The sequence below is a fragment of the Cnephaeus nilssonii genome (assembly GCF_951640355.1).
Source record: "Cnephaeus nilssonii genome assembly, chromosome: 10".
In the NCBI taxonomy this organism is placed as follows: domain Eukaryota; kingdom Metazoa; phylum Chordata; class Mammalia; order Chiroptera; family Vespertilionidae; genus Cnephaeus; species Cnephaeus nilssonii.
In genome coordinates, this window is record NC_137081.1 from 78,993,790 (window position 1) to 79,020,729 (window position 26,940).

A 26,940-nucleotide genomic window follows, 5' to 3' on the forward strand; every position below is an offset into this window, starting at 1 on the left:
TCCCGGGTTCGATTCCAGTCAAGGGCACATGCCTCGGTTGCAGGCTCGACCCCCAGTAGGGGGCGTGCAGGAGGCAGCCGGACAATGATTATCTCTTATCATTGATGTTTCTATCTCTCTTCCTCTCTGAAATCAATAACATATATTGATTTAAAAAAAAAAAATAAAAGCAGGTGAAATTCATAGACGGAGTCAAAGCACCTGGTGAGACATTCCGCGGAGGAGGCATCTCCTTCTAGGCCAAAGCTTGGAGAAGCCGAGTCTTAGATCATCGACAGTTTCCTTTCAGGGGATGACGACACCCCCCCACACGGAGTCCTAGTTGTAGTCAATTCAAATTAGTTTCAACAAGTTGCTTTCCTCTTAACACCTAACATAGTGGTCGGCAAACCCATTAGTCAACAGAGCCAAATATCAACAGTACAACGATTGAAATTTCTTTTGAGAGCCACTTCTTCAAAATAGACTGGCGCTGGCCAAAAACCGACTTCTGCACATGGGCCACGAAGTTTCAATCGCACTGTACGTGCGCTCCCGCACGTGGTATTTTGTGGAAGAGCCACACTCAAGGAGCCAAAGAGCCGCATGTGGCTCTCGAGCCTCGGTTTGCCAACCACTGCCCTAGCAAAAGAGCTAAATTAAAGAAATGGAAGCTTGAAGCTGATGAAGAAAAAAAATGAGTAATTCAGGTGCATTAATGACTCCATGGACTAGGGTCCTTCCTGATACCCCTACAGCCTCCACCCCCCACTCCAGTGTACACCACCAGCAACTGCATTGGTCTGTTAAGTACAGATGGCTCTCGTCCTGAAGAACATTCGAAGTCTTATTCCTCCTGGTGTTCTCAGGTCCTTCCATGTAGGCCTGAGTAAATATTTGCTGTCTGAAGATGTGCATGTGGGCACAGAAAGGTCTCTACTGGAAAATGAATCCAGTTTCTAAACCAAGAGTTTATAAACTAACTTTTGGAATGCAACACATTTGTAAGCAGAAAACGGCCTGTCCCGCCCACCATACCACACGGGTTTGCCTCCTCGTTGCTCTTATATCCTTCTCTTGCCCTGCTTGTAGGCAGCACAGAGGGGTCCTCACGTGGCCTGTAGCAGAGGCTAACAGGAAACCGGAATACCACACTCATTTTCATAACGAAGCAAGGAATGAAGAATAGTAACAGCCACTCGAGGAGGCAGGCTTCTAATGAGCTTTTGGGCAGCCTGCTTGTGATTACAATTTCAATAGTAATTTCTGTTTGCTACAGCCTTCACTTCCACAGACAAAAAGCGGGGAGTGGCGTGTCCTTCAGGACAGGGAGGGCAGGCCAGATGGAGCATTAGTCTAGCGCAGTGGTCGGCAAACTCATTAGTCCACAGAGCCAAATATCAACAGTACAACGATTGAAATTTCTTTTGAGAGCCAAATTTTTTAAACTTAAACTTCTTCTAACGCCACTTCTTCAAAATAGACTCGCCCAGGCCGTGGTATTTTGTGGAAGAGCCACACTCAAGGGGCCAAAGAGCTGCATGTGGCTCGTGAGCCGCAGTTTGCCGACCATGGATCTAGCGCGCTCAGATCCCTGGAGTTGCTAACAGTTTGCCCTACACAGGGCCCATGTGTCTCTCATCCCTATGGACAAGAAAACATTCCGAGCTGTCCTGTATTAATTACAGTGGGCCAGAGGGTGGGAGGAAGAGACAAGGAAGTTAATTAGTTAGCAGCCGCAGGCCCCTACCAACCACAGACTGCCCACATTCCTGAATGTTCACTGAAACTTTGAATCAACCTCCAGGCAGCCACAGCAATTGTATAAAATGAATAGCTGAGCGCCAGCGCTAGCGAATCCTGCTTACTCAGGAACTTCCCAGATCGCTGCCCACAACCAATCCCAAAGCAACAACTTCTCTACACCTATCCCACAGCTTTCCCCACTTCCCCTGTTCTCACCCCCTATTGACAGCCAATGAAACGCCTCCCAGCTTTCTTCCCTACAAGGGCCAGTCAGCCAAGGATGGCAGCCACCTTTGTCTTCTCGGTGGAGCCACGTGCTTGTGTTTGGCCTCCACGCCCCAGGACCCGGTCCTCACTCTGGCCAGCACGTCGCTCAATAAACCCTTCCTTTCCGAAAACCTTTCAGCCTCAAAGGCTTTTGTTTAACACCATCCCGGTGCCAGCTGCAACCGGGCTACGTTAGTCTCTTTTTATGTTTTAAATGAAAACCCTACCATTCATTCCTTTTAATCCCTAAGACGGAAACAGTTTCAAACCAGAAGACGCTCTGAGTGCTTAGCTGTGCTCATCATCCCCCTCCCTCCCTGTGACCCTGACCTCCGTGGTCCTTAAGCCGTTAACTGGTGCACCTCTCTCTTGTGCCCATCAAGTCATTAAGCCAAACGCCAGCTCATTAACGTCAAGGGCATCCCAGCTGCCATTCTCCTTGCCTCTATCAACCTGTCCCGCACTCACCGTGCCTCCCCTAAGAAGCTGCCATCTTCTGAGCTCACACCCCCAGGAAGGGGCAGCAAGGGCACTGGAACCCAGCAGTCCAGGTCCCGAGTCCATGTTCTGCAGCCCCTGGGCCCCTGGGCCCAGTCCGGCCGAGAGCCACAGCTGAGGCTACTGTGGGGCAGACACAAAGGGTTTCTCAGAACTTTCTGCCACATCAGTACCCATTGCAATGAACACGGTCAGAAAACTGTCCCTGGGGCTGGGCCGGACATTTCCTCCAGGGCAGCCCCAAGGAGAGGCCTCTGTGCTGGGAGGAGGCTGGGAGTGTGGCCTGTGTCAGCACCGTGGGACTCGGGCTGTTTGCCGAGAAGCAGAGTTGAGCTTCAGGGAGCTGCCTGCCATCCACACCCCAGTGTGGCCCGCGTGCTGCAGGCACAGGATGGTGGGGCAGGAAGAGCTCAAGCAGGTGCCATGCTCTGGTGCAGGCCCGGCCCACAGCTCTGGAACGCCAGTTCCTCTGAGGCCAGGGCGTGAGGCCCGCTGGTGCAGCCCGCGGGGAGGGGGACCCTGGCGACCTGAAGATGGCTGTAGTCACATTCTTTAAATAAACAAACAGATACTGGGCCAAGCAAACAGCACTTGTCCTGGGCCCCTCTGGGCTGTGTGCTGAGATCTGCTTGAGGCCCAGGAGAATGCATGGACACTGTGTTCCCTCAGATTTTTAAAGTCACAGTTCTCTTCCGAGCCACCCAAGCCTGGATAGGAATGGAACCACGTCAGGAGTGACCCCCAAACAATCTTCTGAAGCAAACTGAAGGCTTTCTCCCCAAACTATCCTTTTTCTGGAAGGTATTCAATCGGCATGTTCCTTCGCAACTTTCTGTTCTCTTTGTAGGTGGTAGCCTTTAGCCAAATGGACAAGAAAAGGACAGTCTCAGACTTAGCAAAAAACATCTAGTTCTCCTGTAACAGAAGTCCCTCCGTTGTCCAGGGGAGCGTGCCCGCACGCCTGCGCAGGCTGCCTCGGTGCCTTTTCAACAGCGCTGTTAGGTAATCTGTCCTTCACCGCCTCTGCCAAGAGCCGCTTGGCACGCTGCCTCCGAGTGTCTGAACAGCTATTTCTACCCACAGTATCTTCATTCTGAACTGCACATTAGCTTGTCTTCAAGAAACTATTACCCACACACACAAAAAAAGTGGCTGCTCACCTTTAGTTTTCTCCTGATTTTTTAAAAAAAATAAACGAAGGCCTTGACCACATTGTGGCTTCCCAGGCTAACTGCTTATTATGATCAGATTTCACACTGCAGCTTATTATAAATAGCCAGGTAGAGCATGAAGAGAAATCATGTTTGCAATTTGGCTTCCTAGGTTATTTATGTTGGAAAAAATGGAAAGCTGATCAGAGGGGAATACCCTATGGCTGTTGTTATAAATGGCACCAGGGCCGTCGCCCAGCACTTTGGCATCGAGCACTAATCACTGACGTGCCACATGTCAAAGGAACTGAACGGACACGTGCTCGGTGCCACACAGTAGCGTGCCTGAAGAGGAAAGCGGTGAAGTCCTCCAGCCGTGGAGGAAATGAGCGACTGCGTGCATATTTTCCCTTCTCCCCAGGGTGCAGGATGTGACCGGAGCCAGGCAGAATGACTAAACAGTGATTCAGAAGGAAGTAAGGCCTCCAACACGAAGCAGCGGTCCTGGCACAGGTCAGCAAGTCAGGGATGTGCCCGCGCTTCCCGGTGGCCGCCCCGGGCAGAGCCTGACCGCGGCGCAGCACACAGCGGGGCTCAGAACCACCTCGGTCTGACTTAGAGGGGAAGCCCAGACATGCAGGCTGCGGAGACACAAAAGACCATTAGGTACAAGGCGGGAAAGGAGAGCGAGGCAGCTGTGCTTGCTCTCAGCCACAGCCCACATATAGTCCTCAGTCACAGACGTTCACCCTCACACGTTCTCATCCCCTCCAATACTCTCATGCCCCCATCACACACGCTCCCTGCACCCCTCTTCCCAAGCTCATTCCCATGAGCACCCGGGAAGTAGTATGGTGTAGTGCGGAGCTTTTCAAACTGTGGCTCATGAACTTTTAGTGATCATAAAATCAATTTAGTGGCTCAGGTTGTCATTTTTATTAATGAAATGAATGGAAAAGACCAAAATGCATTTCACATTCCAAGGTGAGGATGGGTAAATATTGTTCAGTGAAACTTTGGTTTGCTGTGTGCATGTGTGTATATGTGTGTGGGTGTGTGTACTGTGTTGCAATATAAAAGTTCAAGCAACTCTAAGGAAACGGTAATACCACAAGACCAGGAGCCCATCTGCCTGGGGCCAAACCATCCCTGCCACTTGATTGCTGTGTTACCTTAGGCAAGTTCCTTAAACTCTCTGTATTTCAATTTGTTGATTTATAGATTAAACTAGAGACCTGGTGTATGAAATTCATGCACAGGTAGGTTCCCTGGGCCTGGCCAGTGATCAGGGCTGATCAGGGCCTTCTGGCTGCCAGCCAGGACCTTCCTTCCCGGCTGCTGGCTGCTGGTCGGGGCCTTCCTTCATTCCACACCACACCCTGGTGGTCAGCACACGTCATAGCAAGCGATCAAACTCCCGGTCTCCCGGTCAAACTCCCGAGGGGACACTTTGCATATTAGCCTTTTATATATATAGATAACTATACCCACCTCATAGGGATTTTGTGAGACTTCAATGAAAAAATATATAAAAGGCTCTTAGTACTCAAAAACCCCAGAAGCTCCCCAGCCGGTTTGGATCAGTGAATAGAGTGTTGGCCTTCGGACTAAAGGGTCCTGGGTTCCATTCTGGTCAAAGGCACATACCTAGGTTGCAAGCTTGATCCCTAGTAGAGGGTGTGCAAGAGGCAGCTGATCAAAGATTCTCTCTTATCACTGATGTTTCAATCTCTCTCTCCCTCTCCCTTCCTCTCTGAGATCAATAAAAATATGTTAAAAACAAACAAACAAAAACCAGAAGTTCGTTATAGTAGTACTCACAGTCATCCACAAAACAGTGGGCAGCGATGCACTTGTTATCCATCTGACTGATGGAAACTGAGGCAGAGAGATGGGCAAAGCTGAGAGCCAATCCAGAACCCGGAGTTTCCACCTCTTTGCTGCCCACAAGGCAACACTCTCCTCTATCGCTGAAATTTCTCCAGCCTGGGGGGCTCTTTACTAAACTTAATACACTTACAAGTATCACCTGCTGCCAACGTTTGCTGCTCTGTGATGAGGATTGATGAGATGCTGTCCCCAAAGTGCTTGGAACGCCTTGCAGACAAGCGCAGTATAAATGTCATTTTAACGTTCTCATTATTATTAAAATGAGCAAAATGAGAGAACATGATTTCAGCAGAGCGGTTTTAATGGGAATCGGGAATATGGATTCTGGGAACAATTGGTTACCACGGTGCCTACATCTCAGACACACTAGCACTACGTAAAGTAATGTCTAAGCCATCAACTTTGTTTATTTCAGAATGAAAGTCATCTTCCTTCTCCATCCCCACCCCCACCCCCACCCCCACCCCGGCAGAGTTTTTTGTGTTTTGGGAAATAAAGCTCAGCTTGATGACACTCTTCCCAAAATTCATTTTGATCTATTGATTGCCACGGCCAATAATGCCCTGGCCTTACAGGTGCATGAAGAAAACATCAGGTTCATTTATCAAAAGCGCCCGTCTAGGATGGGCTCCAAGGCTTGGAGTCACTCATGTTCTTCCAGTAATTTCTCACAGGATAAAGGTCAAAGGCAAAATTAAATGAATAAACCATGAGAGAATTCATATAAATAAGCTTCATTAAGATAATTTTTTAAAACAATAATTTTAAACAATTTCAGAACTGAGGGACCTCAGGGAACTTCTGACCCTAAATCTCTCCATTTGGGAGGAACGCACAGCTACGGCCACCTGAGAATGTTCTATCAAGAATCACATTTCTGCCCTGGCTGGTTTGGGTCAGTGGTTAGAGCAGTGATGGGCAACCTTTTGAGCTTGGTGTGTCAAACTTCGCCAAAAAACTGAGCATAACTTGGGTAGTGTGTCACTTGGAGGAAAAAACATTATTTCATGATATTTATAGTTTAAATAACATAAATGTGTAATTGTTATATATAATTGTATTTAATAAACCAAAAACTAAATATTTAGTGCTGACACGCATGTCAGAGGTTCGCCATCACTGGGTTAGAGCGTCAGCTCACGGACTGAAGGGTCTCGGGTTCAATTCAGGTCAAGGGCACGTACTTGGGTTGCAGGTTCCCCAGCCCCTCCCCCCCGCCCCCCTCCCCGCCCCCTCGCCCCCCCCCCACATAGGGGTGTGTGCTGGAGGCAACCAATCGATATCCAATCGATATGTCTCTCTCATGATGATGTTTCTCTCTCTCTCCCCCTCCTCCCTCCTTTCCACTCTCTCCAGAAACCAATGGAAAAAATATCCTCAGATGAGAATTAAAAAACAAAAAAAGAATCACTTTCCCTGGGCTGCTACTTTTCCTCTGTGAAAAGGAATCTGAAACATTTGCACATGGCACCAGGCAATAACATAGGACGGAATGAAAGGCAAGTGTCCTGGCAACTTTACAATAAAGAAGAGACTTCACAGACCTTACTCCATGGAGTGCCCTTTGGTGTTATTTCTACGGAGACCTTTAAGACAAACTCCTCAAGTGCACCCCCTTCATGCTTCCTTGAGGAAGTGAGCTGAGATTGGCTCAAGGTGATACATCAGTGGCCCAGCAAGGACTAAAACAAAGTTCTCTTGAGTCCTCAACCAGAATTCTTCCTGTAACAAGGTCACCACAGGAAACCAGATTTTATTAAAGACCTACTCCCCTGCATGGAGGCCTCCATATACACTGAGTGGCCAGATTATTATGATCTCTGAATGCATAATAATCTGGCCACTCAGTGTATATCCTATATAATAAAGGGCTAATATGCAAATTGTCCCCTCGACCAGGAGTTCGACCAGCAGGCAGGCCGGCCAACCATATATATATATATATATATATATATATATATATATATATATATGCATGCACACACACACACACACACACACACACACACACACACACACTGAGTGGCCAGATTATTATGCGTTCAGAGATCATAATAATCTGGCCACTCAGTGTACTTCCCATTGAAGCTCACATCGACCTTTGTGGGCAGAGTACCTCCAATGTAGAGATAATGCAACTGAGATTCTGAACTGCTTTGCCCAAGATCACACACACTTGTGAGTGATGGAAAGGGGATTGGAACGCGTGCCTTTCTTGCTGTTCCACCGCATTTCTTTGTGGGCCAGGAGACTGTGCTCACGTACCACATTCAATTTATGCTGGCATCTCTTTGCCACCTGTGGTAGGCTGACAAATGTCCACCCAAAATATCAGGTCCTAATCCACACAATCCATAAATTTATCTTCTAAGAAAAAAGGGGTCTTTATAGATGTGATTAAGCGAAGGTTCTCAAGACAGATAGATTATCCTGAATTAACAGAGTGGGCCCTAAATTCCATCAGACATGTCCTTCTAAGAGGGAGGCAAAGGGAGACTTGACATACACAGAGAAGAAGATGATGTGAAGACAGAGCAGAGAGAGATTTGAAAATGCTGGCCTTGGAGACTGGAGTGATGTGGCCACAAGCCAAGGAGTGCTGGCAGCCACCAGAAACTGGAAGAGGCAAGAAAGAGATTCTCCCTCAGAGCCTCCTGAGGGTGTGTGGCCCAGGAAAACTGATTTCAGACCTCTGGCCTCCAGAACTGAGAACATACAAACATTTCCAATCATTTAACCCACCAAGATTGCAGTAATTGGTTACAGTAGCCACAGGAAACTAATACACTGCTCTTGCCATCACTCACACCACTTCAGACAAAGTCCTTACATACTTATGGCCCTGTCCACTGAGAAGCCCACCGGTGTCACACTCTCTCCACCTGTTCCCGTGTGTACAGCTCAGGTCAGGCTCCCTGGGGAGGCTCAGGGTGCATGTGACTCCCACTCAGGAGCCCCCACCAGGAGGAGAGCCTGTAAGGAGAGCAGCCTCTCTGCTTCCCTGCTTGCACCTATCAGCCCCCGTGATAGAACCCAGCTGATATGGAAATCAAAGATTAATCAGAGTTTCAACATGAAACCCAAACACTGTCCAAACAAAACTCCACAAATGACGGTTTCATTTCTTCAAAGGAATGTTTTGAATGTCCAGAGGGCCCTGGATGCCCCTCGCTCATTCCCTGTTTTACATGGTAAATATCCCTTGACATGAAATGTAGGATTTTATATCTGAAACAAGGAGCCCTGATTTCAGGCTTCTGTCATATGAAGGCTTAACTGGAAATGCCCAGGGAGGCAGAGGGCGCACCTGACCCTGAGGCACAGCCACAGACCTTCGTTCTCCAGGCCAAGGTTCAAACAGAAACTGACTTTGTGATGATGAAAAACCACAATCCAATACCTGGTCGGTGACCGGGTGAATGAGTCATGTTCCCAGGCAGGATGCATGCCCCGTGGATTTGACATTAACCAGCCTCCTGAAAGCTGCATTCGGAAGGGCGAGGCTCTGCTGCTGGTCCCGCCCCATCCCTCTGACTGGCTCACACACTAAGATGACCTGACCCCTGCAGAACATCCACGAGGACTCAGCCAGGGAAAGGAGATACAGACAGAGTGGGAGGAAAGTCTGCCCGGAATGGAGAAACACAGGAATGATGGACTAATTCCCCAGCTCCCTGAGGCCCTCAGGGGGTCTGCTGCTCCTGTCCTGCCTGCCACCTGCTTCCTGGGCACAGCATCAGCTCCCCTGTGGGACCAGCCTCCCATTCCCTGGAGTCTGCTGACACTGTCCCTACGCTCAGCCTCCGTCACTGGGAGTGGCCGCACCTCAACCCGTCCAGCGAGAGCCTGGGAATCTGACCCTGCATGGAGTGACCACAGAGAGGGGAGAATGCCTGGGCTGTTATCTCCGTGACAGTGGAGCCTAAGCATGCTGTCCATGAATTTCTTCCCCTGGACACTCTGGGTACTTATCCTTCCCTCTGACTCTGTGAACTACATGTAATACTTCCAGAAAATTTCGTTTTTCTTCTTAATAAGTCAAGATCAGGTTCTGTGGCTTAACGTCAAAGATCCTTGGTACAGCCACCAAAGTCAACGTCTGCAGGGCCAGGCCCAGCCTGCTTTTCCAACTCCTTCTTCCCCACTGTCAGTGCTGGCCCCACTGTGGAATCACCTACAGAGCTTAAATCATACGGATGCCAGGGCCCCACGCCTGAAGATTTGGGTGAATGGAGTGGGGCACTGTTTGGGTGGTTCCAGTGTGTGGCAGGGTTAACACTACCACCCTCATGACCTTTCATGGCCAAACCTGTCGATTCACTGTTGATTCAGAACCCATTTCACACCTGCGCTCCTCACACTGCCTCCCCTGCCTGCAAGACACGCAGTGGCCACATTAGTCTTCTTGCTCGCCTTCCTGCCACTCCCCTTTTCCAAAGCTGTCCATGGCTCCCCACTGCTTCCAATACGTGGTCCGAATCCTTTAGATTAGCTACCAGCTTGCTCCATATCTACTCTCCAATCTCAATTCACTATCCACTGCTCCCCACTGGGTCCCCCCGGTCTAATTGTTCTATTACCTATTAGCTGACATACAGAGTTCATAGTACAAACAACAAAGGCCATTCCAGTTTAAACTGGAAATGAGGCTATTATTGTTTTTGTCCCCCCACATACATACCTGGGAGGACTAGAAAATTGGGTATGCAACCAAGAATCACATCAGATTTTCCCACCAGGCTGTACCAATGGAGACCCTACTGCAGAGGCACTGCCAACACCTGTCCCAGACCCCTGCCCTACGTTCTCCTGCCATTGCTGTCACTCAGGGACACTCTGAAACACACTGGCCCTGGTCCCAGACACGCCACGTGGCTGCTGCTGCTCCTTCCCATCACTCTCTTCCAAGTGAATTGCAGTGCAGATGATTGATGCAGCCCCAGTCACATGCTGCACCCAGGCTGCAAGGGATGCTGGGAAAACAAGGCATTCTCACCACCACCTCGAGAAAGCAGGACTCAGAGAGAAGGAAAGTCCTCAAACAGAAGAGGGTACTCAAAAGCTTCTGGGAGGGCTGAAAGCAAGATAAACACACACCAGACCTGGCATCATGGTTTCTTGCCTCCCCGTCCCTTCCCACCCACATCGCGTCTCCCAGCTGGAGCACATTCTATTCTCTTTTAAGGGCTTATCTCTCTGCTCAGGGAAAGAACATGGACTTTGGGGACAGATCCCAGCTCAAACCTCAATGGGTGATGACCTTGAACAATTCTGGAATATGGACATAATTCTACCCTCATGCTGGTGAGGAGCAGACTGGCCCTCGGCTGGCTGGTCCCAGTGCTCGGCCAGCTTGGCAGCCGGATCCTAGAGCAGAAGGAGCAACAGGAAGCAACTGAACAACATAACTACTTTGAATGCGAATGAAGGGCCAAGTGCCTCAGTCTCTGGCACCTCATAAGCCCCCTTTGAATTTTCATACAACATGAGAAGGGAAGCCTCCTCCAAAGGAAACTGAATTTTACCTCTGCAAACAGTGGCTCAGAGCCAGGCTTCCATTTCTTTTTGAAGATAAAGCAATGTGAAGTTTCTTGTGCCCAAATGTCATGGAGCAAATTCCCTCCTGTGACAGCTACACAGCAAGCTGCTCACAGTTCTTACCGTGTATGATGAGATTAGTCACTCCCAACTCCTCCTTTTCTATTCTTTTTGAGTTAAAGAAGCCCCTCCGAAAGAAGGGTTGTGGATGAGCATTTCTCACTGTCAACGTGCACAGGAATCACAGAGACCTGTTACAACACAGAGTCTAAGTGAGGAGGTGTGGGGTGTGGCCCAACACTCTGCATCTGGCTATTTCCCAGCGGATGTTGATGCTGCTCCATGGACCACACTGTGAATATCAAAATGGCAGACAACATCTCTGGGATGGGTGAAGTCCAATCACCCACATCATTCACAATTCTGGAGCCAGAACCAGCTTACCTCATAATCAGCCAATATTCCCCACCTTTCATCAAGGCTTCCTTCTAGAAGGCCCCACCTCTATACTTTGTTGCCCCAACTAGAAAAATATTAATTAAACTCCTTGGAGGGGAGAAACAGCATCTTCAGCTCTACAGTCCAAATGATATAGTGCACGTTTTAGGCTTTCGTACATAGTTTGATTAATAAAGCACCAAAATGAAATGCAAAGACCTGCTGGAGTGATGAGAGCAGGGTAAAGACAGCCCAGGAAGGCTTCCTGGAGGAAGTGGGCCTTTGAGAAATTCAACAATGAGGAAAACCCCAGGCCCAAGGGAAATAGCCTGCACTCTCTGGACAGAAACCTTCAACCATCAAGCCCTCCCATTTGCTCCCTGTCAAGACAAGCAGTGACAACCCATCTTTAACTCTATAAAATATGCAGCTGTCATTTCAACATGCTATTTAATTCTTAAAAATTGCAGCATATAAACGGTAGGCCCATACCTTTCCCAGAGAGTCCTGTTTCCGCTGAGTATATCATGTCTTCCAGAGACTAGAAACACATAAAGCCGGGGAGACCAAGTGACCAGCTCTGCCCAAACGCCTGTGTGTAGTGCTTTGTTTCTGAGGTCAGCTGGGTTTCCTTTTCCCCTTCGCTAGAGAAAGAAGATGGCTTCTCTCTCCAAGTTCAATGAAGCACATTGCTGCCAACTGGGCCTGCCTCCTATTTCTGCATGCCTTTGGTTTCCTAACCAGTGAGACATTTAGCAAGTACAATAGCAATTTGATGCTACAGCCTTATCTCCTGAACCCTGTCTGTCGGATTCTGGTAACACCACTGCTCTCCAAGTACCGCCACCCTTGAGATGTGTAGGCAGTGTGATGAGATGTCTAAAAAGCCTCTGGCTGCCAGAATAGCTCTTACACACAGTAAGTGCAAACAGGAAATTTTTGTCAAGTTTCTCAATTGGCAGAAACCCTATCATCGGGAAACGGTGAAGCGTGTTAGCCCAAGACATCTCTCTTCTTCAGACTTGCTTTCAGCACTGGGATTGGAAGCCTCCGGGAAGCAGCAAAGCTGCCTGTTCACTGATTCACCAAACATTTATTCAGCACCTACTAAGTGCCAGGCCATGAGGAAAAAGAGCTACTAAAAGGGATGCTAACTGGCTCCATCCACTACAGTGTTCCTCTTCAAAACTGCAGTATCCACGATTCCAAAAATCTACCCGGTGGGACACAAACCCACAAATTTTTAATGCCCCAAACAAAACTCTAAAAGTCCAGCGAAAAGTCCATGTTGCCCTGGAACTTGTGCTCAATAAATGGTCGGTGAGTCAATAAAGGGCTGGCCCTTGGGTGCAGTGCTTAGAGGGTGGAACTTTTCAATGAGAAGGTTCTGGAGATTGGACCTGTCTTGAAAGATATAACTCAGGCAGGAAAGGTATTTACCTTGGAGCCCCCTTATTAGAGTTCAGAGAAGGTATCTGTTTTCTATTGCTACTTAACAAATCAATACAAATTTAGTGGCTTAAAATAACCTATAGATCAAAACTCCAGGCACAGCATGGCTGGGATCGCTGCTCAGGGTCTCAAAGTGTCGAGACTGTAGGGGGAACTCCACCTCTTAGCTTAGTCTGTGTTTCCCACTGCAGTCCATCAGCTCATTCGGGTCCTCATTCCCTTGCTGGCTCTTTTCCTAGAAACCACGTTCCCTGCCAGTGGTCCCCTCAATCTTCAAAGCCAGCAATGGAGACTTTCTCTCCCATGAAACCCCTATTATGCATTAAGTACCTGACTTCCCCTATCTCTGACCTCTAGACCCAGATTTAAAGGGTCATGTGACTTGATTAAACCCACACGGAAAATCCCCCTTCTAAGATCAACTGATTTGGGACCTACGTTACTTCTGGGAAAATCCCCTCACTGCAACATCTCGATTAGGGTTAGAGTAAGGAGCAGGTGTGTGTAAGGGTCCAGGAATTTCGGGAACCATCTCAGATTCCTGCCTACAGAGGAGAGGAAAGGCAGGGAGAGCTGAAGCAACTTCCGGAGGATCAGTTTGTGTGGTTTCCCACCTTTCCAGGAGAAGCAGCCGCTGTCAGGGATTTTAACCCCTGAATCTATATAATCAGATCCCAGCCCACATTCCCTGCCAGTGGTCCCCTCAATCTTCAAAGGGAAGGCTGAAGAAATGTGAAGATTCAAGGTCCCCGATCCCTGGGAACTCCAAGGAGAGGCAGGGAGACAACAGCTGTGCCCCCTTCTGAGAAATGACTAACACGGCTCATCATTCCTAGGAAGATCAGTGTAGGAAGGCTTCAAGGAAGATGTGAGGAGTTGAAATTTTTGAGGAATGAACCGGCCATTGCACAATAGAGATGTTAGAGCTGCTATCACCCAGCTCAGCTCCCTGGAGCTGCCTCCTGTCCTAAGCAACGTTGGGGCGACTGGGGTCTCTCTGCTGGGAAAACATGAGGAGCTGAATGGACGTGTTACTGGTGGGGAGTGGTCCTCATCCCCACCTGTTGCTCAAGGGAGTGGAATTCTTGCAAAATCCCATGGAAAGTAATTTTCTGAGGTGCATATGAGAACAAGTGATTTTTATTTGTCTGGAATGAAATCCCTGAGTTTCCAAGGTCCCCTCTCCCTCAGTCCTGCCATAAAAGAAGTGCAGCTGTGGCTTTGATAGGGCTGAAGTTAGAGCCAGTGTCCAGGGTTTCTGTTCCAGGTTGGAGCAATCCAATACATAATGAGACTAGCTTAGTTTGTGTTTCCTGTTGCAGTCCATCAGTGCATTGTGTGTGGGGTCCCCTGGCTCTGGACCGGATGGGTGAATGCAAGGAAGCAGGAACGAGACAGCCCCATGAGCTAAGAGTCACCAGAACCAAAGAGAGAATTCCTTTGTTTAGGGGATTATGTATTCCTAAATTTTTGAGGGCTTGCAGTGGCCATGCCCATTCTGACCAATGATATCTGTTCCAAGGTGTGACTGACAGTCAAGTGTCATCCCCATGTCAGCTCAACTCCTCTTTGTGGGCCTCTTCCCCCAGTGCTCCGTGGGGAACGGGCTGGTGGTTCCCTGGGGAGTGTGACATTGCAGCTTCCTGGTGAAGCTGCCCAAATGACAGGCCTATAATGTCTGGCTTCCCCCTTTGCTCCTTTCCTGTTATTAATAACTAGCTAATTACAATAATATCAGAAGCAGAGTCATTCTCTGGCCATGGAGGACCAAGAATTGGGAAAACCAAGAGCCAGAGGTCTGGCTAATGGCTGGAAGAACCAACTGGCATCAGCTGCTCCACCAGGATTGCACCTCAATGAAGGGTCGTCTCTTTTTCACTCTAGAACAGCGGTGGGCAAACTCATTAGTCAACAGAGCCAAATATCAACAGTACAACGATTGAAATTTCTTTTGAGAGACAAATTTTTTAAACTTAAACTTCTTCTAACACCACTTCTTCAAAATAGACTCACCCAGGCCGTGGTATTTTGTGGAAGAGCCACACTCAAGGGGCCAAAGAGCCCCATGTGGCTCGAGAGCCGCAGTTTGCCGACCATGGCTCTAGAACATGACCAGGCCTGAATTTTGACTCAAATTGCAATGCAACAAATACTGTCACCTCAGGGAAGCACCAAACATTTAACTGTGGTGCTTTACTCCTTAAAACCCGTCAGTGGCTTCCAAGGAAACATTTCAAACCCCTTAACTTTGGTCTTGTCGGAACTGGCCACGTGGTGGCTGATCTGGTTCACCAAGCTGGGCTTGTGATGCGTTAAAGGGAGAACTACAGAGCTGAGCAATTCTTTTTCACCCTTCACAAAGCCCAAGCTTTCATGACAACTGCCTAGCTGAACAAGACAAGAAATCCAGCTTCTTTATTCAAAACTGATCATTTGTACTAGGCAGTACCTGCTTTTTTCTTCCCCGACGTGATAAACCTCATGGCTCAGACTTGTGGGTGATGGCTGCAAGTAAATGCAATTTAAGGGGAAATAAAAACATATTGGTTGAAAATATTGCACCCACTGAATCCTCTTTCCATTAACCTGAGTAACCCCCTTGTTAACAAGCGGCAAAAATTCCTGCTAAGAAATGATTTTTAAAGTTATCCCACTGCATTAATCCTGTTAAACAGAGTTTAAAGGGGTTGATAAACACTACCCTAATCACTTTCATTTCATGGTTACTTCTGGCAGGTACTTATGGTAAAGCTAAACTTCAGGGCCGATTAACACAGACTATTCTTTTGCTCATAGGAGATAAAATCTTAAATGTCCTCTATGATGGCTTGACTTTTCAGAGGCTTGAGAAGTCAAAGCCTCTTTCAAAAAAGGCACCTTTAGGTTCCAAGTCACCAGAAAAAAATTTGAGGAGTGAAAAACTTCTCTAGAAATGCATGCCCAGTGGAAAACACAACACTGTTTCCCAATTCCAAACGGAATCTCATTCATTTATTTATTTAGTCAACAAATATTCATTACAAATCTGCTGTGTGCCAGGCACTGTGCTCAGAAGTTGGGAAGCAAAATTAGGGATAGTTTCTGCCCTCAAGGTATTAGAAGGAAGAGAGACTTCAATTGAATAATCTCGAAATGAAATACAAAATTATAACTGTGAGTCTTGTTTCAAGGGAGGTTTAATCAAGGCAGGGAGGTTGTGCCAGGCTTGGTGAAGGGACTGGTGGGGGCAGGTAGAGCATGGAGTAAGACAGAAAAGCATTCCAGGCAGAGGAAACAGCATGTACTAAGACCAGCGGGTATGAGTCTGGTCATGGACCACTGGAGGAATTGAAGGGTGTTATGGTTTGAACTGTGTCTCTCCTCCTACCCCATTCACATGTTAAAGCCCCCAATGTGACACTATTTGAAGATAGGGCCTTTGGGGAGGTAATTAAGATCCAATGAGATCATAAGAGTGGGGCCCTGACCCAACAGGACTGGTGTTCTTATGAGAAGAGTAAGAGATACCAGAGAGCACTCTCTCTCTCTTTGTGGGCACACAGAGAAAGGGCTATGTGCGGACTCAGAAAGAAGGCTGCTATTTGTAAACCAAAAAAGACGTCCCACTAGAAACCAACCCTACCAGTACCGTAATCTCAGATTTCTAACTTCCAGAACTGTGAGAAAATCAACACCTGTTGTTTAAGCCACTCAGTCCACGCAGAGGGGCACTTGGCTGGAGAGGCCGCCGACCATGAGGGGCTCTATGTTAAGTTTGACCCTTGATGTAAGAGCCATGGGAAGCCACTGACGGGCTTGGATTTGAGGGGTTGTGGTTGGGACCGTCAATGAGATCCCAGTGGCTGCAGCATGAAGGATAGCCTGGACAAGGCGTGAGTAGATGCCAACATTCCTCCAGTGATGACAGGTCAAGTCAAGGTCCCTCACCTAGAAAGTAGACTTCTGGAAGCAAAGTAGAAAAGGTATTCCGGGAGCTTGAGCTCTTTGAAGGGGCTTGCAAAGGAGGTGCCCACTACACAGCAGGGCCCAGGTGAGGCTGAACACTTCTCTGTTTACAAGAACGTACAGCAGCAATGATGACCAGTCTTCTCTTCAGTGCTCAGTAAGTAGCCAAAGAGTAGAGGTGGAGGGTCAGTTGGATTGTCCCAGGGTTGCCGACCAGGCAGAAGGAAAAGACAATGAGAGATGACCATGTCACCGAAGTGGTGGATGAGAGAACCTTATCTACTGGGGTAGGACGGGCTCCTTGACCCCCAATTTGATATTCTTCTGTGCTGTCTTGGCCCACAAATGACTTTTATTCTGAGTGGTTGTAGCATTAATAAGTTGAATGCTTTGCTCAGCGGAGGCCTCTGCTGCCTAGCTACACTTTGGCAGCCCCCAGGAGGCATGCAACTGAGACAGATGAATAGGCTTGCTAATGAATGGGGACTGGGATTCCAATATTCCCTTCCACAAGAACTATGCATCTCTCCAGCAGAGTAATGAAATCTTTGAGACAGCCTGATTATAAAAATAAAGCAGCATCATTATATTTGTCTGCCAGGCTGATCACAAGACACTGCAATGTATGACAGATGTCACAGGTAGAGAAATAGGCATGAAATGTCATGTATTACAGGCACATCTACACCAATAACGGGAGGAAGAGAATAGAGGTGATGGCCTAAATCAAGCATGTCAAACTCAAAGGCTAACACAGGCCAAATAAATGAGGCATGTGGCCCGTGGGTCGCGAGTTTGACATGCTTGTCCTAAATATTTGAGGCAAAACTTTTTCCTGAAATAGCCAAACATTTGAGTCAAAATAATACCTTACCCTTAAAAAAGTCACTAATTTTGGTACTATTTCCTTGAGAGCCTGAGTTGGCATATCCCTATATACCACAGAAAAAGCCTTTGCTAAGAAAATTAATGACATAAACATGATTATAAGACCAGTATTTAAACTAATCAAGAAAACAACTATTTAAAAACTATTTTGGTACTTGGCATCTATTTCCATGTAATCAGTTGACCTACACTAGGGTGTGTAGAGTTTGATTTTTAAATTAATTTTGGGGGTTTGAAGAGCTGGAGAAACACACCAATCAGATGCCAAGCCCTGACAAACAGGTCTGGCGGAATTAGACCAGTCATCCTGAAAGAATGAAAAATTGACAAGAATGATGATGTCACAGGTGACTCAGTGAGGGTAATTTAAATAGCAAAGAATTAAGAACAGGTCTTGGAAGAAAGCCCTCTATATAATCTTGCTGAGAAAATCAGGCACAAAGGCCATCATACAGTTTGTCAGAAAAATTATGCCCTCAAAAAAGTCACACTTGTTTCATTATGAAAAGTTTTTATAAGAATTACCATATAATTATAACCTGTTTCATAAAATATAAGACAACTTTCTTTTCATAGATTTCACTTCTGTTTTCCACAATGAAGTCCCAGTCCAACCTCTCTTCACATGAAATTTTGGAATCCATTTTAAGGAACAAATTTTAAGAGTATTTTTCAGGTACTGATTGTCCTCAGATAAAGAGGAGCCACTGTCAACATCTCAGTTCTCTCTCTGCCTTCCAGCCCTCCCCCATTCTCTCTCTCTCTCTCCAGGGTTCACGTGCACGTGTGAGTGCAAACACATGTGACTTACCTCTAAATCTGGGGACTAAAAACCAAGAGGATGTGATTCTGATCTCCCTGGCCCACCCCACAAATACATAAATATACATCAACGTTCCTTTTAGAGTAATCCATTACAGTAACAACTCTCAATCTTTTTTCCCCTCGGAATACACATGATGAGCAGCTGAAATAGCTCAGTTGGGAGCGTGTAAGAGTGAAGATCAAATACACATGATGGATGATGTCCATATTCAAGGTTTTCTCCCATGAGCAACCCAAGTTGATATGCAAATCCTGCCACTACATGCAATTCCTTCCCTTTTCCTCCAACTCAGAAGAGCAAATCAGAATGCAAACAAGTGGAATTATTAGAGTCCTCAATCTTTTCTTATGTTTCTTTAATTTTGTAATTTCATGATTATCTGTAAAACTTTTCTTCATAACTAGGGTTGAAAGTCAATCACTGCCTTACAGATGTCTAGGAGGTAGCTATAACCTAGTCCCAATTACTTATGCTCTTGCAAGTGACTAATTAAACTACAGTATCCTTCTTTTACTTTTAGCACTTTACTAGAAATTTTAATAAAATTAATTAAACATTCTTGATCAATTTAACTTTTTCTTTTACTTTGTATTTATACTCCAAGGTAATTTAATGTGTCACACATACACAAGTTGATTTAAAAAAACAACACATTCCATGTAAATATTTTTACCAGCTTTGAACCAGGAAATTCTGACTGTTCAAGTAGCCCAACTTTATTGTTACAGCAATAACTAAAGGTTGTTTTTATTGATTTTTTTTAAAAAAACTCAATGCTTTATCACATTTTTTTAGTTTTTCTTCTGATGGTTCCATATCTTTCTCACCAATATTTTTGTTTCACTACCTACTCTCCATCCCATGGACATATACTTAAGTTCTTTAAAATGTTCCATCTTCTATTAAATGGAATAATTTCGGTGTCCTCATTAATGAGTTGATGTGAGCATAACTGCCTTGCACATAGTATATGTTTAATAAATTGTGGCTATTAATAGTATTGCTCATCAGTATTTGTTCTTAATATTTACTTCTGAAAATTCTCAATATTCTTTTATATTTTAACTTTTAAATAGACTGGTTTTGTTAGTTCTCTACTGCTGTTATAATAAGTTACCACAAATTTAGTGGTTTAAAACAACATAAATGTATTATGTTCTGAAGGCCAGAATTAGTTTTATTGAACTAATATCAATGTGTTGGCAGGGTTGCAGTCCTTTCTGAAGGTCCTAGAGGGGAATCTATGTCCTTACCTTGTCCAGCTTCAGAGACACTTGTATTTTGTTTTTAGTAACTCAAAGTTTGTACTTCTTATTCTCCTTCCTTTTTCACCCACCCTGGAATCCTTCTCTCCTTTGGCAACTATCAATTTATTCTCTATTTCTATGAGTCTTTTTTTTGTTTTGTTTTATTTGTTTTTTTAGGTTCCACATATAAGTGAAATCATATGGCATTTGTCTTTCTCTGTGTTATTTCACTTAGCATAATATCCTCTAGGTCCATCTGTGTTGTTGCAAATGGCAAGATTTCATTTTTTTTTTTTTTTACTGCTGAGTAATATTGCAATGTATGCATATACCACATCTTCTTTATCCATTCATCTATCAATGGACATCTAGGTTGTTTCCATATCTTAGCTATCCTATCTAATAAAAGAGCAATATGCAAATTAACCATCACTCCGCCACACCCACCAGCCACACCCACCAGCCAATCAGGAGCAAGTATTCAAATTAACCCCAACCAAGATGGCTGCAGCCACTGAGCGAGCAGGAGGGAGGCTTGGGTTTCCCCGGCGATGGAGGAAGCCAAGCTTTCCACACTCCCTGGCGGGCCCAGCCTCCACTCAAGGCTACAAAGTTTCAATTATAGAAGATAAATAAATCCCAACAGAAATGGCTGCTGCCATGGAGCGAGCAGGAGGCTTGGCTCTGCTCCAGGCTACAAAGTTTCAATTGTAAAAGATAAATAAATCCCAGATCCCAGGGCCTCCGCTTGGGTTGCCGGGAGGAGTGACTGGCCTGCAAACCACCACAGGCCCCTCGCCCAGGCCGCCCCACACCCCAAGGGAACCCCCACACTGATCCGGGACACCCTTCAGGGCAAACCAGCTGGCCCCCACCCATGCACCAGGCCTCTATCCTATCTAATAAAAGAGTAATATGCAAATTGACCATCACTCCAACACACAAGATGGCTGCCCCCATGTGGTCAAAGATCCTGCCCCCATGTGGACACAAGATGGCCACCATAAGATGGCCAGCAGGGAAGGGCAGTTGGAAGGGACCAGGCCTGAAAGGGAGGGCAGTTGGGGGCGATCAAGCCTGCAGAGGAGGGCAATTAGGGGTGACCAGACCAGCAGAGAAGGGAAGTTGGGGGTGACTGGGCCTACAGGGAAGGGCAGTTGGGGGGACCCAGGCCTGCAGGGGAGAGCAGTTCAGGGGGACCAGGCCTGCAGGGGAGGGCAGTTAGGGGTGAACAGGCCTGCAGGGGAGGACAGTTAGGGGCAAACAGGCTGGCAGGGGAGCAGTTAGACATCAATCAGGCTGGCAGCGGAGTGGTTAGGGGGTGATCAGGCTGGCAGGCAGAAGTGGTTAAGGGGCAATCAGGAAGGCAGGCAGGGGAGCAGTTGGGAGCCAGCAGTCCTGGATTGTGAGAGGGATGTCAGACTGCCCATTTAGGCCCAATCCCAGTGGGTCGGGCCTAAACGGGCAGTCAGACATCCCTTAAGGGGTCCCAGATTGGAGAGGGTGCAGGCTGGGCTGAGGGGGACACACACCCGTGGACGAATTTCGTGCACCGGGCCTCTAGTCCTATATAATAAAGATGTAATATGCAAATGGTCGTTATGCCTTGACGCGTAACGACCGACTGCATAACGACTGGATCACAGATCAGCAGGAGGGTGGGGCAGCGAGCTACAAGCGGGCGGTGGAGAACTACAGGGCGGGGCAGGGCAGCAAGCTATGAGGGGGGGGAGCTACAGGAGGGCGGGGCAGCGGGCGGAGGGCTACTGGAGGGCAGCAGCAAACTACTGGCACATGTATTCGTGCACAGGGCTACTAGTTGTAAATATTGCTACAATAAAATAGAGGTGTACATATCTTTTCAAATTAGTGTTTTCATTTTCTTCAGATAAATGCCCAGAAGTGAAATTGCTGTGTTGTATGGTAGTTCTGTTTTTAATTTTTTGAGAAACCTCCATACTACTTTCCATAGTGGCTATACCAATTTTCAATCCCAGCAAAAAACTACAGTATGCTTCATTTAAACCACTCTGTCATCTCACTTGGAGTGGATGACATCTAACAGCAAGCCACATGTGCAACAGACACAAACAAGGGAGGGGTCCATGGACCCAGATGCCACAGGCATTGAGAACAGTTCCAAGGGAGAGATGAGAGACATGGGGTGGAAGGTCTGGAAAAGCCTGTTGGAAAGAAGGCTCATTTTGCATCTCCTCCCCAACTATGGGATAAAGAGCCAAACGCAGCAGTCCCTCTCCTCCAGAGCAGGCAGGAATCCAGACCAGCAGGTAACATCTGTCCTGGCATCAGATGAGTGTTACCTTGGCCACATTAGCCATAACCTTGCAAAAGGTGGTGAGTCTAGTGCTAATTTCTCATTAAGCTGACAAGAGGCATGAAGAGACACACATGTTTCCAGAAATGTACACGTTTACAGTATTTTTGTTTTCTCTTGCAAATCAATTGGAAGCTAGGAGGCATTCCAGCATCTCTTTTTCTCCAGAGTTCCCAATTTGTTTCATTATTCCCCCGCCCAGCACCTCCACCAGACTGAGACGCAATTGCAAAAGATGTAGAATGGAAAATTAATATTTTCTACAGACTTCCTCATCTTGGGTAGATTTATGAATTCCACTTCTGTTATGCAGAAGTTAGCATTTTTAACAACAAGGCGAAGGGGGGGGGGCGATATCCTTAATTGTTTTTTTATTGCCTCAAGAGCGCCAAAGACATCTTGTGCTATGTCATCATTTACATTTCACATTAAATGCAGAATGTTTGAAATAAGCAAATATTTGTTTTAATTTGATACATCTGTTAACTGAAACACTAAAAAGACAGCTAACTCACTATATTAAATTCAGCAATTTGTAAACAATTTATATGTTCCTTTGTTCTGGTTATAAATGCCCCAAAGCTTATGTTTTATGAAACCCACAAAGTAAATGGCATTATATTAATCTGATGTATGCAAGCCATGATTTATTCCTCTTCACTCCATTAATTTATTTCCTAACTTGAGTTAATTAGCGAGGTTCCTATTTTTAAAAGCTCTTTAAATTCCTTGGGAGAGGGGCACATTTGCAAGAACTGCTTTGAAAACCTACTGCAGAGGAAATGGGCTAAATACAAATGGTAAATTTTCCCCAGACATTATCACACATTGAGCACCTGATTGTCATTCAACCATCTTTATGTGGAGAATACAGTGGGTGATGAATACATAGTTGTTATAAGAAAGAGGGAGAGAACCAGAAGGAAGGAACAAGAGCAGCAGTGAGAACAAACTCTTTCCAGGAGATTACTATCTGCATGAGATATCTTCAAGGGCTTATTCACCTTTAAATAAAAAACATTCTGATTTTATGCTACAAAATGGAGACTGATTTTAACTTGAAACAATACCCCCTGGGAAAAGAAGAGATGTCCATTCAGAGAAATATAAAAAAATCACAGAGTTTGGTCCAATAGAGAATAAAGATGAATTAATTATTTTCCTTGGTCAAATGCAGCCTTAATATTCTTAATTAGAGTAGTAGATAGTGCCCTGAACTAAAATAAATCAATAAATAAATGAAGGGAGGGAGGGAGGGTGAAAGGAAGGAAGGAAGGAAGGAAGGAAGGAAGGAAGGAAGGAAGGAAGGAAGGAAGGGGAAATTCATTCACATTCAAGTATAAATTACTGAGAAAAGCTTAAGATATGCCTAAAGGCAGTGGTTGGCAAACTGCAGCTCGAGAGCCACATGGGAGTGTGGCTCTTCCACAAAATACCATGGCCTGGGCGAGTCTATTTTGAAGAAGTGGCGTTAGAAGAAGTTTAACTTTAAAAAATCTGGCTCTCAAAAGAAATTTCATTCGTTGTACTGTTGATATTTGGCTCTGCTGACTAATGAGTTTGCCGACCACTGCCTAAGGGTGTTTGAGGGAAGGGAGAACTAGTCTTTCAACAGATGTTCAAGCTTTAAGCAAATGTAATGCTCACTCCATCCTAGAATACTGGGGGCAGCAGCGGGTGGGGGGAAGAGATTGAGTTGGTTTGGGTGCCCTTCCCAAGTCGACGAAGTCACCCACTTACTTCCCAAAAGGCTGGTCCTAGGAGGCAGCAACACCACCAGCCCAATCTAGGCCGCAACTTCCTTGTCAAATCCCTGCTTTATTTCATTTTCCTGTCGCCAGTCATTTCCCTGCCCTGAGAAGCAAGTTGAAAATTTGGAGCTGCGTTTACATACATTTGAATTAGGTCTTCTCTAAGCCTCAAATTCTATGAAATGGAAAAGTATCAGCCACGCACCACAGCCCCTGATGCAGAGTAAGCATCCCCAAACTGCAAACTCCCTCCTTTCATTTCCACAGGCACCAAGTCAAGTCAGCTGTGGGGGCACACCAGAAGCCAGAGGCAGCGGGGGCCAAGACCGGGTGCGTTCCATTTTCCTCAATTGCCTTCAAATTTTCTTTCATGTCTAAGGCCTCGTCCTGGAACCTGTTGCCCAAGTTCCCCTCACCAAAACAAACAGCACCGTGATTTATTCCTCCTCCTGGCGCCACACTGAACAGGGGAGAGGGGAGAGAAGCATGTGTTCCATCAACTCCCCCTTGACTCACACTCACACACCCACATGTTTTCTTGTTTCTGCTAAAAAAAAATAAAAATGTTTTTTCAAACCTTTGCTAGCACAAACTTTGTGTCTCCATGAAAGCCGGGCTCCCAGAGGACAGCCACCAGGCCCCTCTTTTGAAGGCGTGGGGGTCTGCAGATGGGGGTCCTTCTTTCCTGACCGAAGGGCCTGACTTGAAATATCTGCATCACAACAAAAGTTTGGAAAATAGAGTTGCTCTCTATGGAAATCAGGTGTTTTGGCTGATCAATCAAGTCCCGGGACGCTGTGAAGCCAGATTTTCGGGATCAGACAGACAGGCGGGTGGCCTGCCTTGCTTCTCTGCTCCGGGAAGAACAGACCCACCTCAGCGGAACCGCAGGCCCACCCTGGGGAGCGCTGGGCTGAGAGCCGCGGTTTCTGAAGACCCCATAGGAGATCACCCCTGGCAGTAACAGCAGCCTGCAGAGTGTTTCCCTGGCAGCCTTGCTTCTCCACAGGAGAAGAAAAGTGGGAACAAATCTAACTACCTGAGGAAGGGTCTCCAGAGACAAGAGGGGCAAGATCAGAATGCTCTCTGTTATCTCTGCAAACTCGGTCCCTCTCAGAGGCCTTGCACCTCCCCTGCATCACCTCATTCGACACCCACATTTGTCTGTATTATCATCCCCCTTTTACCCACGATATACTGCAACTGGCTGGAGGTCCGGGGGTGCTGCTCCGGGATATACCCCGTCCTCTGACTCCTGATCTAGTGCTCTTTTCACCCTAATCTTAGTTCCCGAAACAGAGAAGAAATATCCAGAGACTCAGAGCAATGCCTCTTCGGCCTCCAGAACTTAAGTTTACACTTTTAAGACAAGATTTGCAGTTAAGAAGAAGGCAAGGAGGGAGGGGGGCGGGGCTGCTCCCAGGCCGCCCTCCGGGACTCACTCAGGAAGAGGATGGTCTGCCTCCGGGCCGCCCTGCTCTCCTGGCTCTCCGACTTGCGCAGCTGCGCCTGCTGCCCCTTGGCGGCCAGCGTGCCCTGCTTGCTGCGCCTGAGCACCTGCATCATGTTCCAGCACATGAAGGCCACGGCGACCAGGACCACGAGGTAGACCACGAAGGCGCCGAAGATGCTGGACTGGAACACGGTCCAGCGGCTGGAGAGGTTGGTGCAGATGGACATGTTGGAGGTCTCGGGCCGCTCGTGGTGGCGGGTGAGCGTGCGGTTGCAAGAGAGACCCCGGTGGCTGTGCACGTACACCAGGGGGTACTCCACGCCCATGGCGAAGAGCAGGGGCAGGGCCACCAGCGCGGAGGTGACCCAGACGAAGCCGATGAGCAGCTTCACCTGGCAGGGCCCCGACACGGCCTTGTAGCGGAAGGGGTGGCAGATGGCCACGTAGCGCTCAAAGCTGAGCGTGAGCACGTGCAGCAGCGTGGCGTAGCTGCAGGCCTCGAAGAGGAAGTTGTGCAGCTTGCAGGACAGCGCGTAGCCGGGCGTGGTCAGCGGGTTCCAGATGATGCTGTAGAACTCCATGGGCATGCCGATGAGGAAGACCAGGATGTCGGAGCAGGCCAGGCTCACCATGTGGTCCGTCACCTCCTTCTGCAGGTAGCCCTTCTGCTGCAGCACCTGCGTGGCGCGGATGGTGACGCTGTTCCCCAGGATGCCCAGCACGAAGATGAGCAGGTTCACCAGGATGAGGGTGATTTTGATCCAGGTGGCCACCTCGAATTCGGGGATGTGGCTGTGATCAATGACCTGGGAGCAGTCGCCGTGGGGGCCGCCGGGGGAAGCCATCGGGAAGGAGGCCCGGCCACCGGGTCGGAGACGGTCTCTATGTCCCTCCTCTCAGCGGAGCCTGCGTTCTTGGCTGCGCTCAGGAGGCGCTCGCTCCCCCGCACTTACCTGGGAAAGGTAACTTACTTCAGGTGCTTTCATGGGAACTTCCTGGAGCAGCCCAACCTCGCAGAGGCCCCGAGGCGCCGGGGGGTGGAGTTTGGGGAGAGCGCGCAGGAAGGCGGTTCTAATCTGGCCCCGCAGCCCCCAGCGCGCCCGCCCTCCTCCCGGGTGCCCCTGGCGCCCTGCCCCGCAGCCCTCGCTCCCCTCCGCCGCCCGGCACTCGCCCGCCCAGCGCGCCCTCCGGGAGCACCCCCTTGGGCTGCTGGAGGCCGGGTGGTCAGCGGTCAATCATTAACCACGGCTGACTGCTCAGCGCCGGGCTGCGGGCACAGCCCAGCGGCGGGCTTGACTCAGCGCCCAGGCGTGGTCCCCGAAATCAGATCTGGGCTCCGGGCTCCGGGCCGCAGGGGCTCCACCTCCCGCTCCGCCCACGCGGCCACCCGGAGACAGCGGCCCGCTGCCCCGACGGCACCCCAGGAGGCGCGCCCGGGGAAGGTGGAGTGCGCTCCCCGGCTGGAGTCCGGGACTACGGCTGGGAAAGAAACTTCCCTCTCCGGCCCTGCCCCCAGCTGCCAGCGCTGCTCTGGGG

General features: G+C 47.8%; 1 protein-coding gene across 1 annotated transcript in view; it reads right to left on the bottom strand.

Annotated features, from left to right (window-relative positions):
• The window catches only part of GPR39 (G protein-coupled receptor 39), a 194,396-nt gene extending 167,859 nt beyond the window's left edge, over nucleotides 1–26,537 (bottom strand). Inside the window, exon 1 of the mRNA XM_079781922.1 lies at nucleotides 25,394–26,537. Within this exon, the coding sequence (XP_079638048.1) occupies nucleotides 25,394–26,249 (856 nt within the window). The 5' untranslated portion in view covers nucleotides 26,250–26,537. The remainder of the gene's footprint in view (nucleotides 1–25,393) is intronic.
• Nucleotides 26,538–26,940: the final 403 nt, after the last annotated feature.